The 19,230-nt window shown below is 42.4% G+C and overlaps 1 protein-coding gene across 3 annotated transcripts in view; it reads left to right on the forward strand.

Moving 5' to 3' along the window:
* Positions 1-19,230, forward strand: part of OSBPL10 (oxysterol binding protein like 10) — a 324,252-nt gene that overhangs the window by 247,838 nt on the left and 57,184 nt on the right. For all 3 annotated transcript variants that reach the window (XM_088798290.1, XM_019727744.3, XM_019727745.3), the window contains 2 exons: positions 7,652-7,862; positions 18,335-18,489. In XM_088798290.1, coding sequence (XP_088654416.1) covers positions 7,652-7,862; positions 18,335-18,489 — 366 coding nt within the window. The remainder of the gene's footprint in view (positions 1-7,651; positions 7,863-18,334; positions 18,490-19,230) is intronic.

Consider the following 19,230-nt stretch of genomic DNA (forward strand, 5'->3'; position numbering starts at 1 on the left):
AAGAAAATCATTACAAATTTATGCTGAGATTTAACTCCGGAGAAGTTTGTTGAATTGTAATTTGTCACAGAGAAGAAAGTTAGACCTCGCTATAATGTCCAACAGTAGGGAATTAGGCAATAAATTGTGGCACATTTATGTGATGGAGTGATCTGCAGTATTATAGTATTGTCGAAATTTATCGACATGGTATGTGGAATAAAAAAGGCTACAAGCATGATGTGCAACCATTTTCATAAAAAGCAAAATATATATATGCATAAAAATGTGGTTAAGTATATACACACCAAGATTTTAACATTTATTTTCTCTGGTCTTGGATGTATTACGAGTGTTTTTTCCTTCTATTTGATTATTTTTTCTGTGAGAAGTATAACTTTTGTACAGAAAAAGGGATGAAAGATATTTTTCATGAAAACAAAGCAGAGCAGCCTCCTGCGGATGGAGCTTCTGCAGAAGCCCTGGCTGGGGGCCAGGTGCGGGGGAGGCCAACCTTTGGTCGGGAGAGTGTGTTTTTTCCTCTGAGTTCAGCGCCTCCTGCAGGTCCAAGGCTTTGTGTGTGGGAGGCAGAGGATGCAGACACATAAGTAGTGAACAAGGCGATGATTTACCGACCCCTTCCCTTCTACTTAAATCCTTCTCTTGGCCTGTGGCATTCTCTTTGAGAACAAGAAATTATTCCTTTTGCACCTTGTGCCCCTCGTTACCAATATGTTAACATTCAGTACTGACACATGGATTAAAAATTAATTTTTAACCTTTGGATGGGCATCTTCTGTTCCGTAATTCTGGACATGCCTTCTCCACCTCAGTTTTTCCTTAGCAAACATTACCTGAAAAGTGATGGTGAGATTGCATTGAAGGAGCTTTTGCTCAAAAGCCAGGGTCTACTCTGCTTGGAGTGAAAAAGTCTCGTACGATGCACCCATTAAAATAAGATCTGTGTTTATTGATGTAGAAAGATGTCTCTCCGATGTGTGCATTACTTTCCTAGAGCTGCAGTAACAAAGTACCACAAACCGGGCGGCTTAAGCAACAGACATTTATTATCTCACAGTTCTGGAGACCAGAAGTGCAAAATCAAGGCATTGGCAGGACTGGTTCCTTCTAAGGGCTGTGAGCGAAGCATCTGTTCCAGGGCTCTCCTTGGCATACAGATGGCCATCTTCTCCTGTGGTTTCCCTCACCTGCCCTCTGAGGCTGGGTCCAAATGTCCCCTTTTGATAAGGGTACCAGTCCAATTGGATTAGGGGACACTGGAATGATACCAGTTTAACTTGATTACCTCTGTAAAGAGCCTCTCTCCAAATAAGGTCACATGTGAGGTTGTGGGAGTTAGGATCAACATAGTAATTTTGGTGGGACACAGTTCAATCCATGATAGTGTAGTTTCCCCAGTTAAAAAAAAATCTTGTTGTTGTGAAAAATTTCAAACATAAAAGTATTAGAGAAGATAATACTGAACTTCCATCTGACTATCAACAACTTCAGCACCTGCCACCAAAGCCAATATCGTTTCATCCTCACTCCCCCACCCCCACTGGATGATTTTGAAGTCAATCCCAGGTGTCAGAGATGATGCATTGTAAGTGCTACAAGGTTACAGAATGATATAGAAGGGATGATCTTTTTTAAATAAAATCATATAACCTGTGTGTACGTCTATATAAATTAGAGTCAGAATAATACCAGAAAGTTAACAGTGCTTAATTTCCAGGAAGTGGGGTTACAGGTAATTTTTACTTCCTTCTTTATAGCTGTATTGACTGTCAGATTTTCTTGGATGGTGGTTGATGCCAGCCTTTTGTAATCCAAAAGCCAAAAACGAGTTGTTTGCAAGGGGTGAGAAAAGGTGGGATAAGGGACAGTGAGTGGGAGAAACTGTGCCATAGTTGTTTTCTGCAGCAGGAGATGTCTGAAATTAGGTTGCCATTGAAACCACAGGCCATAAAAATAGGCTACGACCTGTGTGCTAACCCTAAACATGTGATTACCTCCTAAGAAAAAAAAAATCAAATTGGACTTAGAATCTTCTAACATGACAACCAAAATGTCTGGGGTACACCTGAAAATCACCACTCATCCTGAGAACCAGTAAAGCCACCACTCGAATGAGAAAAAAATAAGTATCTGACACCAAAACTGAGCTGAGTCAATTATTAGTTTTAGGGGAACACAGCCACGTTCATTTGTTTACACCTGGTGTGACTGCTTTCAAGCCACAGTAGCAGAGTTGAGTAGTTGTCCCAGAGACCAACCCAGTGGTTTGCAAAACATTAAATATTTACTATCTGGCCTTTTACAGAAGTCTGCCTTCCCCTGCAGTAAGGTAATTGGAGACCAAATGGTTAATTTTTTGGAACTCTTTCCTTCTTGACCCCTTTTTTTGGGTTCCTTTGGTTTATAGAATAGAGTGTTATGTTCCTTCCATTGGTTTCTCCATTCTCTTCCTGTGTTTTTCACTTGATTCTCCTTCATGGGTAACCTCGTGTGTGTATCCAGCAGTCTCTCCCAGTTGGAAATGGACTCCATTTTCTCCTCCTCATCCTTCTTTCTTATTGCCACTGGCACTCTCTTCACCCTAGAGAGGTGTGGATTTGGGGATCTGGCCACTAGATGGGGTTTTCGTTCTGTACTCACCTAGCCAGCCTTGAGAGAGATTAGGGAGTCCATAAGATGTTTAGGACATGTCTACACAGCACTGAGTTTAGAAGGACAGAGAGCAGTGTCCCAAGGGGACCCAGGACCCTGCCTAGAAGAAAGTCTTGGTAGGTTATCATTCCCAGTAGATACTATGCCAAGAGGTGGAACAAGCGCTATAGCCCAGGGAATACAGGCAGAAGGTTGAACGTCAGGTAGGAAAGTCCGCAAGGGGAAGAAATTGTTTAGGTGAGAGGCGGGGACTTACTGTGTCCCAACACCCAGAATTGGGAGGAAGGCTTTGGAGACTGGAACGTCGGCTCTCTGTTGGTAAGACTAAGTGCCACACTCATCTTCTCATATGTGCCCCTGTGAGGGAGAACACCACCCCCACAGGGCCTTGGCAGGCAGTGTCTACGAGAGGGGAGGCAGGTTAGAACTTGAAGCTTGGTTGACAATCCAGGGACTTGACTGGGATTAGGGAAAAGTGAAGCGACAACAGTTCAGGATTGGTGGGAACAAGGAAGCAAGGATTTTGAAGCCAGACATTCGAAGAGTTTTAGGGTACAAACTGTCTGCTGATGGTTTCCATTACAGATGATGGATATTTCAGGAAATTTCTGTAATGCGCGATCAAGCCCGTTCTGGGATATTAAAGTAATGCTAATAAGAGTAGTGGGATAGTAAATCTATGTTAATGGAGACAGTAAGCTGTGTGTGGGGGAGGCCGGGAGGGGATAGCGGGGTTCTAAAGATCCTTGACGCATAGCTTTTAAGCTTATGTGAGGACTTGGGCCAAGTGAAAAGGTGCCTAACTTAGCTAAGGGCTGATCCCTGACCCAGAGGGGAGACTTAAAAGGGGCTTTGGAATTCCCTCAGACTGGGGAGAAATACCAAAGCAAGGCCATCAAGTTGTTTGGTCAACTTCCAGGCCAGATGGATCGAGTTCCTGATGATACAGAGGAATCTGTGAGCCCAGGAGGCTCTGCCAACCAAGGCGAGCGGCCCTAGTTGCTCGAGGATAAAGAATCGGTGTTCAGAAGATGCTGGATGCTCCCTTTGATGACTAATGGATGAGTGACTGAGCTGGTGTTCACCGATATCTGGCCTGTCAAACCTGAGCCTTTCAAATGCCTCTCAAACCTGCTCCAGGATTTGCAGCTCAGAACAGTGTAAGCTATCCAGGCAGACGAAGCCCCGTCCCCTTGCTGGCCCCCCTTCAGGTCTCTCTTTAGCCAGATCCCAGCATTTGAGCTGGATGACAATGGATTTGGGTCTCTGCATCTTGGTTTCTGTCTCATTGAAATAAAGTAAGAAAATAAAACCTGCAGCCACTGATTTTTCTTAGCTTTAACTCCTATGATTTGATTTTCGTAGTGCATATGCCATTGTTTGTGCTAGAGAAATGGGCCACAGAATTTTCCTTTCCCTGTGAAATTTGCTTGTCTGTGAAGTTCAACTGGAGCTACATGTAGTCAGTTTCACAACATCAGAGTTGACGTTTTCAGGGGGTGGACCTCTGAAGTTTCATCTGGGGCCCCATTTTGCGCCCTATGTTACAAGATGTTGTGGAAGCCAAATGTCAGCAAGAAATGCAACTCGTGCATTTGGTTTTGTTTTGTTTTTAAACACTACAAGTGATGGATGTTGATGGGCTTCAGAAGAAGTGTGAAGAGCTCTGATTTGAAACTTGTGTAATAAAGTAAGTGGTACAACGTTTTCAAAGGCTGGTGGCGGTAGGTGAATCTGCTTGTGGATGGTTGTGTTTTCGTCTTCTGTTGATCCCTTGTAGGAACTTGGAAGGGGAGAGGGAGCTGCTTGAAGAATTCGCTGTTGATATTCTTGTTGCAGACAGCATTTCAGTGCCACATTCATCTTCTCATATGTACCCTTAATTAAACTTAGATATGGAAATTGCTAAAACTTATTCTTCCAAAGTCCGATGAAGATTCTTCATCAGTGCCTCCCAGTCTTAGACATGTTAGCGCAGTAGTAACTGTGATATACAGCTCTGAGACTGGGTGTCCTGCATTTCTTTTAGGGTTCATTCCATTTCTTTTGGAGCCTGATGAAGCTGAAATAAAGTGAAGATTGGCATCGATTGTGTCATTAAAGACTAGAGTTCTGTTTCGCCTCACGTGGGAAAAGGGCAGAAAATGAATCTTGAAGAGGAGTCTACTGTGTGTCAAGCCCTGTGCTAGGCTTGTTTCATTTTGAAAGCTCAGTTTACCGAGAAAAGTGTTGAAATCCATCAAGTGCCTGGTTATTGAAAGGTCTCTAGCACAGGGTCACTCAAGGGCATACTTTTGGCGTTTTGGAGCAGGAAAGTTCTTGTTATGTGGGACTGTGCCCTGATTTGCAGGGTATTTAACATACCTGACTCCCCGCCCTCTCAGTGCCAATAGTTCTCAGACACGATATTAGGTTGGTCAAAAGTAATTGAGGTTTTTGCAACTATTTTTAATCTTTTAAACCACAATTACTTTTGCAGCAACCTAATAACTGTCAAATCTACCCACCACTTCTTCAAATGCCCCCTCTCGCAGGGCTGTCCTGCCTCTGGCACTGGCAATAGGCTCTTAATAAATGCTGCTGAGTACTTTTCAGAGAGCAGATATGTGGATTCCTGGGCCTGTGCTTCTGTTGTAATAGCGTAGAAGATTCTGTAAGTCAATGTTGTGTTTTTATTACCTGAGATTTACATGTTGTTTCACAAGCATAAAATATTACGTCTTTATCCTATGCGATATAATTGGAATATAGTTAGTTCTTTTTGTTGATTAAAAACAAGTGTATTCCATCTAGTTAGTGGCTTAATTTTACTTACCTTTTCTCTTAAGCGTCATTGCATCATCCATCGTAGTCACGAACACAATGTGTTACACGTTTCATCATTATATATATTTTTTTTTCAACACATCATTTTTCTAAGACAAGATTTTATGGTAGGAATTTATGGAAATGCTGACTTCGACAGAGTTTGAAATCCACTTCTCCCTAGCTGTTAGCAGCTCTACGTATAGTTGACTGTCAAAGAATGCATACACTTTTTATTTTCTTTGAAGTGAAATTAAACCAGTTGGCAGTATTTCTTGGCAAAGCTGAACTGATAATGGAGGTATTATCCTTTACTAAATCTTCAGCCATATTACGCTAATCGAGCATAATGATTTCTATAGACTTTGGGTCATAAGTGCACCTTTAAAAGGTCTCTTTCACTTGAGTGACAGAAGAGTGAGACTGGGGATTTATTCATTGACTCACGCAACAGGTATTTAGTGTACTTGGGATGTATTAGTGGACAGCACAGATATAATCCCTGCTTTCACACTAGCACAATTATGAACGTACGTAACAAGTCCATTACAAGTTAGGTTGGAAGGTGGTAAGTGCTATGCAGAGAAATAAGTTGGTAAGGAGCATAGGGGTGCCAAAGGTTGGGCTAGGGAATGCAATTTTAAATTATGTGGTTCAGGAAGCTTTCCTAAAAAGTCGACTTTAAAGCAAAGACCTGAAAGAGAAGCGAATACATACTGAGGCCTGTGATGCCTCAGCAACTGTTTTAGGAGCCAGAGTGGCTAGGTATAGCCTCTGCAATTTGCAAAAAATAATTTGCATGGCAGACGGTGGGTGTGCACATCAAGGAGAAAATGCACCATGTCTGTGCCCTATGTCTAACATTGATTTAAAACAATCTTTTTTGAAGTACTGGCACCTATTTTGGTAAATAAAATTGCAACGGATAAACTTTTCTTTTAAGCAGATGATGACACAGAATGCTAGAAAATAGTAGGTCTTTGTTTTCAAAAGGAAATAGAAAAATAAGGCCCAACATGGGATGAGTTTTGTGTCCAAGTCCAGGGGTCCTTACAGAATTATTGCTTCTCCCCAGGTGGTGACATCATGATGGTACCAAAGACCCTGTTGGGATGACAGTGACAAAGCAGGAGATACTGCTTCAAATTGAGGACAGTTTTGTGGGGGAAGCTTAAAGAGCAGTCGATGACACTTTAAGATCAGGAGTTGGTTCCTGCCTCTGACGCTGACCAGCCCTGGGACCTTGGGTGGGTTGCTCTACGTATAGTTGACTCCACGTTTCAGAACGACTGTTTATTTGCTAGACGTGCACTTTCTGTACATCATCTTGTTTAGTGAGATAAGGTATAAAACATGAAGGAAATGAACTTCACAAGATAACCAGTAAAGTCTTTTTCTAGTTCTTGAGTTCCTTTCTCCTTGACTTGTCCATGCGAAGATATGGTTATGAAGATCCAATTACTGCTTACCTATAGCCTATGAATTGAAGCCAGGCCACAAAATACGGTTATTTTGGGTTGTCATAGCCTCAGCCGTGGAATAGGGCTAGCTCTAGCATTCCTAAGTTTTCCTTCCTCCTGGCATCTTCCATGGTGTTAAGAAAGTCACATCCTGTTTAGCATATTGGGGGGTGGACTGGTTCAGGCCTGGCTTCACACTGATCTCATTTATACAAATCAGCAGGTCCAGATTTCACTTCCATTTCTTGAACTTCAAAAACAGCCCAGGAGTTAGGAATTGTAGCGGGAGGAAAAGGAAGGTATTAATCTTGCTCTAAGGCTATGCCAAGGATTGTCCACTCTCCGATAACCTTCCATAGTAAATGAACCTTAAGGATGGTCACAAGGGCTTCTACTTTTACTGTATTTATTATTGACTTACCTTCGGAAGAGCTGTAAAATGACACACCGAGATGGCCCTAGTGGTCACTGAAAGCGCTAAACTCTCATGATCAGAGCTGCAGATGTGTGCCTCTGGGTGGACAGATTTCACCAAGACCTGCTTCATCAAAGGACCAATGTGTACTGGGCACATCTGCGCTGACGCTCATGTCACTTGTAGTCTGGGTGATGATGGCTTCTCTCACCACTTTCCTCTAACGTTCCTCCAGGCCCATGGTTTAAGTGTTGGCTTCCAATCTTGTGGAAAGGAGAGCTTCTGACCCTTACCGCCTTGCTGTCTTCCCATTTTGTAGATGATGAACCAGGTGGAAGGACAGCAGAAGAACCTTGTACACGCCATCGAGTCTCTGCCGGGCTCTGGCCCCCTCACTGCCTTAGACCAGGACCTGCTGCTCCTGAAAGCTACCTCTGCTGCTACCCTCAGCTGCCTCGGGGAGTGCCTCAGCTTGCTGCAGCAGAGTGTGCACCAGGTGGGCCAGCCCAGCCCCAGGCCAGGGGCCGCAGGTGAGACCTCCCAGTGGGCGGTTCTGTGTTTGCAAATGAGTACTGTCTGGGTGTGTGCGTGTGTGTGTGTCTCCCATTGCCTTCCTCCTTTAAATCCATCCATTTATCCACCATCCATCTATCCTTTTATCCAAATGTTTCTTCATTTACCTCTCTCTCCTCCCCTACCCAATATGGGGTATGTTTTTCTTTTACCAGTTGGAAATATGCTATGAAGCATTTAACTAACATGTTTACATGAATACTGTATCTCATTCCATTTGTGACTTTGCCCTCAGTGTTGTCCTGTAAAGATCCATCGCTATGCAGCATCTGGTCCATTATTTCTAATGGTACCTAGGGTGTGTGTCCAGCACATTTTACCCAACATTCTCTGTCGATGGACCTGCACACTGCCTCCTGCTCTCTGTTCTCTCTGTTCCGATCACCTGGCTGCAGTGAAGCATCCTCCTGCATGTTCCCTCATGGGCCTGTGTGAGAGTTTCTCTGGAATACATACCAGGAACATTTCTAATTCTTTATCAAAAAGCTAGAGATAATAATATACTCCCTTAAGATGCCTCAGTCCTTTGGGAGGAGGGTTTCATCAATAAGCAGATATAAAGATATTAGTGAAGATTAAATTCAGTGATAAAGGTGAAACTAGCTTGAGATAGGCTGTGTCAGATGTAATTATAAAGTATTAGAATTACGAGACTAACACAAGCCTCGCTGAGCTATGTTGCCCAGAGTTCACTTAATTAATGAGAGAACGAGACCACTTAGGTGATGAAAAGTAAAGCGAGGTTCTGATAATAGTTTCTATTTCATATGTTTCTCAAGTCCCCTTTGCCCTCCTTTTTACTAAGATTAAAAGGGATGGTTTTCCAGCACAGACGGTGGATGGGTAATTTGGGCTTCTTTCTGTTAATACCCACTATTATTTACTAAGCTTTGATTCTACCAGTGTTTGACCTTTGCTACACGTTTTCTGAAATCTCCACATATTGTTATGCCCATCATTTGGATGAGACGTTGAGGCTCAGACCAGTTCAGTGACTTACCCAAGGCCACCCAGCTAAGTGGCAGAGCTGAGGCGAGAGACGAGCTCTTTCCACTGTGGCAGATGCCTTCTTCTGAATGGGGTTCTTTATGCTCTGGGTACCCCAAATTGGGGCCAGGGACGCTGTCTTGCTCACATCATCCTTTTCTCAAGGCAGGTATATATTTAGTTTTCTTTACTTAAAAAATAATAATTTCAGACTTTTAGAAAAGTTGTAAGAATGGTATGAAAATTCTCATCTATCCATCTCGAAGTTCCCCAAATAGCAACATTTTATGACGTTTGCTTCATCGTCTTTTTCACTCTCTCTATAAACATATTATAATTTTCTAACTTCTTAAGAGTAAGTTGCAGACATGATATACCTTTACCCTTATATACTTCAGTCTTTAAAAAAGGACGCCCTCCTATATGATGATGGCACAATGGTCAAAATCAGTACATTCCCGTGAATCTAATCTTATTCCCTAATCTACAGACCTTACTGAATTTTGCCAACTCCTTTGTTAATGTTCTTCATAACAAAAGAAAAACCTTTTTTTCTGGTGCAGGATCCAGTCTCGGAGCAGATGTCTGTGTATTCAGGCATAGAGTGAAGGACCCACACCTGTTCTTCTACCTTTCCTCTTCCTTTTCAACATGAAAAATGAAATGCTGGGCCAACCCAGCCTCGTGGCTCAGGTGGTTGGACCTCCATGCTCCTAATGCCGAGGTCGCTGGTTCGATTCCCACATGGGCCAGTGAGCTGCACCCTCTACAGCTAGGATTTTGAACAATGGCTCTCCCTGGAGCTGGGCTGCCCTGAGCAGCCAGAGGTTGGCATGAGCGGCCATGAGTGGCAGGCCACGACCAGCCACTGACTGCCTCGGCGGGGAGGGCAAATCTCATAATACCAGCATGGGCCAGGGAGCTGTGTCCTACACAACTAGACTGAGAAACAAGGGGGAGGCAGAAAAATGGGGGAAAAAAATGAAATCCCATGCGATGCCTTGACAGTTCCTGATCTGGAGGGAGCCTGAGTGACCCCACTGGGGCTTGGGCATAAGATCAGTGTTAGACTGGAGGCTTTTCAAGGTGTCTATGATCTCTCTCACACTATGTTTCTCTCTCACACTATATTGTAACTTCTAGCCTCTGCAACCGAATGGACTCATTCCAAGATTCTTTCACTGCTACCTGTGAGCTTGAACCATTTTCTGCATCCTAAAATTAATCCCTTACATCTTTCATCTTTCTTCATGGCTGGTTTCTAGCAAATTTCTATGCCCCCCCCCCCGCCCCGGTTTTCAAGGACAAAGCTCAAGGTCGAACTTCAGAGGTGGTGACAGATTGAAATGGAAACTCTGTGGGAGGAGGAGAGACTGAGCAGTGTCCCTGAAATTATGCCACATATGGAGTTACCTCCTGCATACCTTCCCTGCCCCATGTGTTCACCCTCTCTTCCTTTTAGCCGTTTTTATCAAGGGAACTTGACTGAAGGTTGGAGAACAGAGGGAGCATGAAACATCACAGTGGTTGCTTTGTTTCGTTGACTTCTTAACCCTTTTACATGTTTTATTCCATATAACACAACCTTTTAAGTTTTAAAACATTCTGCACGTGTCTTTTAAATCTATGGCACACATTGGGGGAAAAAAATTCAATTACTTCCTGTATCCAATGCATCATAGTTGCCTGCAGTTTAAAATGAATTCCAGAATCTCAAACTAGTGGAATAAGAGGATATGGTAACCCTGGGAGTGTCACCACAAAACACACTTGTTTAGAATCTCAGGGCTTGTGAGGTTGATAGTATCTCTAGCAGCCTGACTCCTGCTGATAAAGACATACTTGTTATATCCAAGACACGCTAGGTTGATGGAAATCAAAATCTCATTAAAGCAAAATTCTGCCAGGGTTTCCTTTAAACGTTCAGTGGGCACAGGGAGGCACAGATTACCCACTGTGTGCCCAATATCCAAACACATGGTTCTTGCTTCAAGTTGCTCTGCTTTCTGATCCCTGCATTTTTTTTTTCTTTCTTCTGCCCCTTTTCTGAATCAAAAATTAATTTGTAGCATTTCATCTCCTGTAGCATTTCATTGTATCTTCTGGGGAATATGTTGTCTTTGGAGCCATTGTCTGCAAATATTGCTCCCTAATGCTCATTTCATTTCAGACACACCAAGCAACTGGATTGAAATCCAAAAATACTTTCGTATTCATCTGCCTCCCCCCTATGCATTTTGGGCTCTTAGCCCTCTCTCCGATGTTATCCCTGAGAGATAGTGGGCTGAAATGCTTCATTTCACTTGTGTGTGTGGAGAGGTTTGTCATTAAAATTAATAATTTGGCTTTTTGGTCAAGGCTTATGCTATGCAGTTCTGTCCGGTTACTGGTGAGTACGAAGTCGACTCGACCAGCTTGACAGAGGCCAATGATTCATAACGGTGGGGGTAGGTAGGCATCTGTTTCCCCAGCCTAGATGGGTGCTTCTGATTCTACTCAGAGAAGCAGGCAGGACTACATCAGAACTGGAAACAGCTGGACTCCTTGGGAGTCTGCGCTCTGGGTGGCTTACCAGTGTGGAAGAGAAACTGGACCTTTAAAGTGGTTTTGGGGTGCAGGGTCTGTTGTCTGTGTGTCTGGTTAGTTCCTTGCTTGTAGGCCTTGATCCAGCGAACATGGTTCAAAGTCAGAGCCGACACCTGTAACCGGACAAACACATTCTAGTGCCAGATAAGAGCAGGTGCTAACAGAACGATCAGTGCAAGGCATGCTGGGAAAGAATACTGGAGTCAGAGCTGCCAGAGCAAGTGACAGTAGAGCCTTGGGGAATCACAGTAGATGACATATGTGCCCTGGGGCATAAATCAGGACAAGAGATCAAGGGATGTGTAATTGAAGAGAGGAGAACCAAAGCAGAATTTAATGTGCTTTTCTTAACTTGTCCCTGCAGTAACTTTTTCATTGTCTGAGAAGATTTGTGGGATTTCCATTGAATAAGCCAGTTGCATTGGTACTCTTCTTTGCGGGGGTTGTCAAGAAGAGTCAAATAGGTGAGACTGTTATGAGGACTCTTCTTGGCTTTATCAGCCAGTTGCCTTCTTCCTTCTGCGGTGCTTCCCTGTTTTCCAGAGACATCTTCAGACTCCCAGTGTTCATCTCTTTCTACCACTCAGAGACGCCCTTTGCTTACTCTGTCTCTTATACCGTCTTTCCTGACACCTACTGCTTCTGGTGAAAGTGTGCCCTGCATAAGTCACCTTGCCTTATTTTCTGATTTAAACGCCAAGATAGAAATGTGATGGTTCCTTCAGTAAATAACATATGGGGGAGGGGGGAAGAAAAACTAACACTACAGAGTATTTCGTATGGGTGGATTCTTTTTTTACATCTGTCTAAACAGAGTGTTTGAATGACAACTTATCCCAAGAGAAAGCCGTTCGATACTAATATCCTAGCTTTCCATCGTAAATATGCCTTATGTTTTTCTCATGTTTGTCAGTCTTACTCCATTTTGGAAAATACTTTTAAGTTTACTGAACCTGGGAGTCATGAATTCACTGTATTACGGGAAGAGGTAGGGACCTTCCAGGTGCCATCTCCTGTCACTGGCCTCTGGGCAGAGGCCCCCTAGCCTTGGCACGGGGACTATAACTTCCAGTACTCTGAGCAAGGCATACACTTAAGACAGTCCCACAGTCAAACCTATATAAGTCCACAGTTAAACCTTGTGTAGCTTTCTTTCTGCTTCCGGTCGGTTCATGGAACCGGAACATTTAGAGTTGCTTTCCTTCTTCCCTGTGTTCTTACATCTGCTAAGGTGTGTTGTGTAAGGAGCTGCAGGTGTGTGTAAGTGCCTGTTTAAGGGCCAGATTTGCCGTTTGGTGGACCACCCAACCCTTCACCTTCCGGTTCCTTCTGCTGTGTCTCCTTTGATGAGTTCCCCCCTCGTGAGCATCAGGGTGGACCAGAGAGTGAAATGTGACTGACATCTAGCTGCTTGATTTTAATTGTCAGTCAGCAGTCACACAGTCATGTTTGGATCCTAGTCTCCTTTTCATTTGTATTTCCCTGGTATGTTTTTGACCATTTTGCTACTTTAGACCTTTCTGAGTCACTTTCTATAAGCGAGGCATATTTTCTCAACTGTCAAACACCATCAACAGTAAAATATACCATTATCCTTCGTGCCGCTAGAAAGAAAAGGCTGCCCATTAAATTGTGATCCATCATTGACTGTAAGACAAACTCTAGCTTCAGAGATGTTCAAATGTGAAAATTAGGTATGTCTTAGAATTAATGAAATATGGTTTTAGACTTGCATTTTGTTTTATGACACAATATTGAGACTCTATCTTTCAATAGAGTAATGTAGTCCATTTATTTTTTTAGACTGGTGTTCGTTTTTCTGTTAGTCTTCTTTATGCTTTTTGCTTTTATGTTTCTGTGCTGCTTGCTTTCTCTCTATTTTGCTACACAGGTTATATTTCCTTTACTCTTCTCTAGCGTTTTTGAGGAAAAAATATGTATATAAATTCTAGTAGTGGTTCCATTATAGCGTTCATAAGCATTCTTTAACCTGTATTTTTCTAATCAGCAAAGTCAAGAATGACACTACTTTTTGACTCTTCTTAGGGAGGGGGACTCAGCGTACTTTAATTTCCTTTGTTTCTCTGCTGTACTTTCCTATCTTGGGTAATATAATATTGGGGCTATTGTTAGTAATATTTTAATATTTAATACTTAATAATGTGTGATAATGATTAAGTCCCTTTAAAATAAATTTGACTTAGTATTCGGTTATGTAGCCATGCTTAGAAAAATTATTTAAATTCAGTTCCAGGGCAGAGACTAGGGTGACCTGAGTGAAGCACTTACCTTGAGTGTAAATGGAAGGGGTTCCAAAGTAATTCAGATAAATGATACTTTAATGTGATACTTTTAAAACAGAATTAATACAAAAAAATCCATGATGAACAAAATAACAAAATTTTAAATAAAAACAAGATTCAACAGGGTGAGGATTAGCATGAGGCAAGTGAGACTGAGTCTCGTAAGACATTTTTTTTGGCATTAATTTTTATTTTTAAATTGTGTGAAAATATTGTTTATTTTGATGTGTCTTGGTACCTCTCTAAATTTTATACCCAAGGTGACTGCCCTTTTCTTTGAACCTCAGCTTAGTCCTAGCCCTGCTCAACTCTGTGTTTAACTGGGCTCATTACTTCCCAACAGTCCTTCTACTTGTGACTTCTCCAGTCTTGAGTTCTTAGTTCTGCTTCTTTTCTTTATGTATTGGTATATATTCTTAAGTAGTTTTCCCCCAAGAGGTAGAATATTTTCCTAGTCTCTGCAACGCTGCCGAGAAGGCATACAGTGTAGAGTTGAAGAGTCTGGGCTCTGGGGCCAGGCTGATTGGGTTTGAATTTTGATTCTACCACTTACTGGCTCTTTGTACCTCTGTTTGTCTGTCATGTGGGCATAATTGTAGGACCTACCTCATGGGCTGGGATTAGGATTAGATGAGTTAACACACGTGAATTGTGTACAGTCGTCCTTGGCACCTACTGTGTTTCCCCGAAAATAAGACCTAACCGGAAAATAAGCCCTAGCATGATTTTTCAGGATAACATCCCCTGAACATAAACCCTAGTGCGTCTTTTGGAGCAAAAATTAATATAAGACCCGGTGTTATTTTTTGGGAAACAGGGTAGCAAGTACTCAATAAATGTTGACTTTTTTTTTTTAGCAGGGGAAAGATAATTTGGCTGAGGAAGAGCGTTATCCCCCAGCCCCTCACCTTACCCCAAATCTGTGGACTTCTATTTTTGCATTCTTCTCTTCCTCTGTTCACCTTCTGCCATTTAGTGTTACAGCAAAATTCAAGGCCAGCTTGATTTTCTTTCCTTTAAGGCAAGTCTAATTTTTCTGCCTAAATGATTGGAATTTTTTTTCTCTTGATTTTTGTTATTCAAAATTGTTGCCAAACTTAATGGGCTGGGCATTCAGTATACTATTCTGTCTGTCTACTTTTGTGTGTGTTTGAAATTTGAGTCATAAATAGCTTAAGAAAATACTGCCAAGCTGCATGTAGATGTGAGTCTTTTCCCCCTGATTTTGCTGAAATGTGATGGACTTTCCAGCAGCCCTCATGCTCTCTCTTCAGCTCAGGCTGTGTTTCTTTACTTCTTTCATTGCGTATTGTTTCTTTTCCATTGATCTGATCTCTGTCCTTCAGATCTTGGATCTTTGTATCCTCTTATTATCTTCTGTCTCGTTGTTCGTTGTCTTTGTGGCCTTTGCAGCTGCGCACTGGTAGAACTTCCTTATCGTGACATACTCCTTATTTGACTTTCTACAGTGTTCTTTCTACTTCTTCCTGGTTTCAGTGTTTATTTTAATTCCACTGATGCTGATTTGATTTCTTCACCATAATTCTGTAGCGCATCCATCTCCATTTTCACCTCAGCCTGTTTTCTTCTTCTAGCTTTCTGTTCTTATTTCACAGAGCCTGCTTTATCCTGTATTATGCTACATATACACCTTTCCTGATGTTTTCTCTGACACCTTATGTTAGAAATTTCAGAGATACAGTCTTCCTTTAAGCCTTCTGAGGATACCTTTGCCCTATCCAATCTTTTTCATTCACTCTCTCTTAGAATTATCATCCCACATCCTCAAACGAGACATGTCTATCCAGATTTCCACACCAGTGCTCATTTATTAGAGCAGCTGGACTGGTCTGAGATGGGTTTCTCACCTGTCCTCATTCATTGGTTCTTTGATACTCTGAATCCATAGAATATGCAGAAAACTACATTCCTCAGCATGCATTGCTACCTTCAGTTGTCCTGTCCTGGTCTTTGTCTATCACAGGATGCAATGTATCACTGCCCAGCTAGACTCTACTTCCTGCCCCATTGTCTCCTGAGTTACTGTCTCTGAGTGATGGTGGAATGAAGGCGAGGAAGGGACAGAGCAGAGGTGTGGGAATAAAGGAGGGAAGAGTGTCCTGATTGCCTAGTCACTCAGATCTCATGGTTCCTCTAGTGCTTTTTAAGCTTTCCTGATTAATCTAGAGGACACTTACTATTTGTATAATAAAATAATTTTTTAAAAAGTGGCACCCCTGTATGTATGAGCCGGTTGCCCAGTATTTAAGATATGAATCCAGCTTCAGGTCTCCGAGCAGCAGATGGTCAGCAGGACAGATAAAACATGTCTTTCTACCTTTCTTAAGGCAGATTCTGGAGTCTTGAACCCTGGGTTCATTTTCTCAGTCTAGCCCCATCTGCCTTATTATTTGTGGTGATTCCTCCCAAGTCTGGTCTTAGCTCATCCTGCAGCCTTTGATTTTAGTGTTGTGAATCTTCACCTTTTTTAAAATAACATCAATGACTGATATATGGATGCCTTTTGCCATTAAAAAAAAAAATCATTGTAAAATACACATATCAAAAAATTTACCATCTTTACCATTTTTAAGTACTCAGCTCAACAGTGTTACGTATATTGACATTGTTATGTAACTAATCTCCAGCACTCTTCCCATCTTGAAAAACTGAAACTCTATTTTTATTTAAAAAAATAACTGCCCATTCACCCCCACCCACCCACCCACCCACCCACTTTTAGGCCCTTGCAACCACCATTCTATTCTCTGTTCCTCTTTTTGCCATTTCTTACTTTTTAACTTTTAGGAGATTTTGAAATACACTTTTTTTTTTGAAATTTACTATCTCTGAAAACCTTGATAGTTATTCATTCATTCAGCACATTTATTGAGCGCACACTCTTTGCTAGACCATGTTCTAGGCTCTAGCAACACGAGCATGAGCGAGGGCAATATTGTCTCTGCTTTCAAGGAGCTGACATTTTAGGGAGGAGAGAAACAAAATAGACAAATGAGCAGGGTGAGTTTCGATAGTGCTAAGTATTATGGAGACAGTAAACTGACTGAGGGGGCAGGTAGTGCTTTTGGGGTGTTCCTTTGGCGAGGGAGATCTCCAGGGCTTCTCTGAGCAAGTGACATTTAGCTGACCCCTGGATTTACACAGGAGAGCTCTCCGCATACCCCATATAGAAGAACTGGAGGGATGGCGCTCTGACCAGAAGAAACAGCACAAGCACAGGCTCTTAACTGTTATGAACTTTGTTCACTTGAAGAATGGAAAAAATACAGCATGGTAGTGAGCAAGGGGAAGAGAATGACATGAGGCTGGGCAGTCTTGCAAGTCAGGCCGTTCAGATTGTGTGTCAGTTGCAATAAAAAGCCACTTGAGGCTTTTAAGTAGCAGAGGTATATGATCTAATACTTGACATTAAAAAAAAGATTTCTGCATAAAAATATGCTTGGTTTGGATGATATCACACACACTAGCACCCATGTAACACACATGTACAGCCTTTTCATCTGCCTCTGTTATTTTGTTTCCATCAACCAGATTCCCTCTGGGAGTTAAAAGTTTAGGATTCTTGTAGGTTTTTCTTTGAGTATCTCTAATGAAAAGACTGATGGATATGATTGCTTAATGGATGGAACATCTGAGACCCTGAAAGGTTGAGTTCTGGTTCACATGAGGCCGTCTCCACTTCCGCCTACCTTTTCTTCATCAGTTATCCCTCTTTTTAGATTGAACACAGACTCTCCAGAGAGTTTGAGACCTATTCTAATTGTAATGGCAGCATTGCGATAAAAGGGGTAAAGAAATCCACCTCTGGTTACACCTGTCCCCAATAGTAAGCATATCCAAATATTCTATAACAATATATGACTCTTAAAAAAACAATAATAGTGCTAGAAAGTCTTTTTCCTTTTTCTTCAAGGGTTGGGGGAAGGATTCGAAAAATGCTTTTGGCTTACCAGATTGGTGTTTATAAAAGCGTTTCTTGCTAAAATGGAATGACCACATCTGTTCTGAGTGATGGAGCGTCCTGGCTTCTACCACATGGCCTACATCTCACGGCAGAGGTGGTGTCACGTGATCACACTGCTGCCATCTTTTCTGAGCTGCGACCATCATCCTCACGTCAGGTGGTGTTCAAACCACATTGTGAGCAGCCCATTTTTGATACAATTTGACTTGTTTTTTTAATTGTAAATATGTGTATGTATTTAATTTTGAGAAGTTAAAGAAGTAAGAAAAACACCTTTGAGAAAATCTGGCTTTGGTAACTTGTGAATTGTTTGTGTCCAAGGATGGGGAGAGAAACAGCCTGTGGTGATTCTGAGACTGCCATTGTACAGAGCCCAGTGTATAAATTGGTGACCTGAATCCACACTTGGTCCCTCATTGAAAACAAGGCCCACTTAAATCCACCACGGGGCACTCAAAATTGGGCCCATTTCAAGTCAGTCTCTCCTTATACTGTGAGGTACAAATATTTCGAGCTCTAAATGTTTCATTTGGAAAATACTTGGCATCAATCTAAGTCTTTATTTCAGAAAACATCCTGGGATGGCACGGGCCCAAGTCACATTCCACAGAGCAGCTGAAAAATGGGACATTTGGCTCTTTGCCATCAGCCAGTGCCAACATAACCTGGGCCATTTTACCAAACTCCGCTGAAGATGAACAGACCTTACAGCCAGACCCAGAGGTAAGCTAGCAGGTCCTCTCTTAGCCCTTTCATGGCTTGTGTTATCCCTTGTTCAGAAATACAGTAATTATATTTGTAACTTGCTCATCTCTTTGTTTTAAGTGGAGACAAATTACAAAACAGAAGCATTGCCTGGAGAGACAAAATCAGCCCTGTGCAGGCCTGGCACATCTGTTCTTGTGTCTGGCAGCTGCCGTGGGTGAATTGTGATCCCACCAATGAGGAATCTCCTATTTTCATTGAAATGGGAGTCATTTTTAACTTCAAGTGGGAGAAATTCTAACACACCCATTAAAATGATGCCTATTGACATGATGGGAGCAGTTACAATATATTATGTCACTCCCCTGAATAATGGCTTCCTCGTGTGGCTCATGCTAACGTAAGCTCCTGCCTCACATGCTCAACTCCCGCATGCTACAGACTCAGGCCAGGGTCCACGGGGCAGCGGCTGAGACTCCTTCTAGGCGTTGCACTGCAGACCAGGTCCATGCTGCAGGGGACACCTGCCCTGTCGGGTTAGCGAGGAGCAGCCCCTGCAGATCTCAGTGACCAGCCAGGCTCGGACTGGCTTTATGGACTCTGTCATCTGGCCACTCGACGCTCCTGAATAACTGTGTCTCTTGGTGGCAGCTGGAAGGAAGCCAGGTGTCGTGTTTTCTTTTGCCAGTTTTACTGGGTGTCAGGAGTGAATTTTTGTTTTCCCTTTTTCTTTTGATGCACATGTCCTGTTGACATGCT

The sequence above is a fragment of the Rhinolophus sinicus genome, chromosome 5, assembly GCF_057876585.1.
Source record: "Rhinolophus sinicus isolate RSI-liver-muscle chromosome 5, RSI-T2T, whole genome shotgun sequence".
Classification (NCBI taxonomy): Eukaryota; Metazoa; Chordata; class Mammalia; order Chiroptera; family Rhinolophidae; genus Rhinolophus; species Rhinolophus sinicus.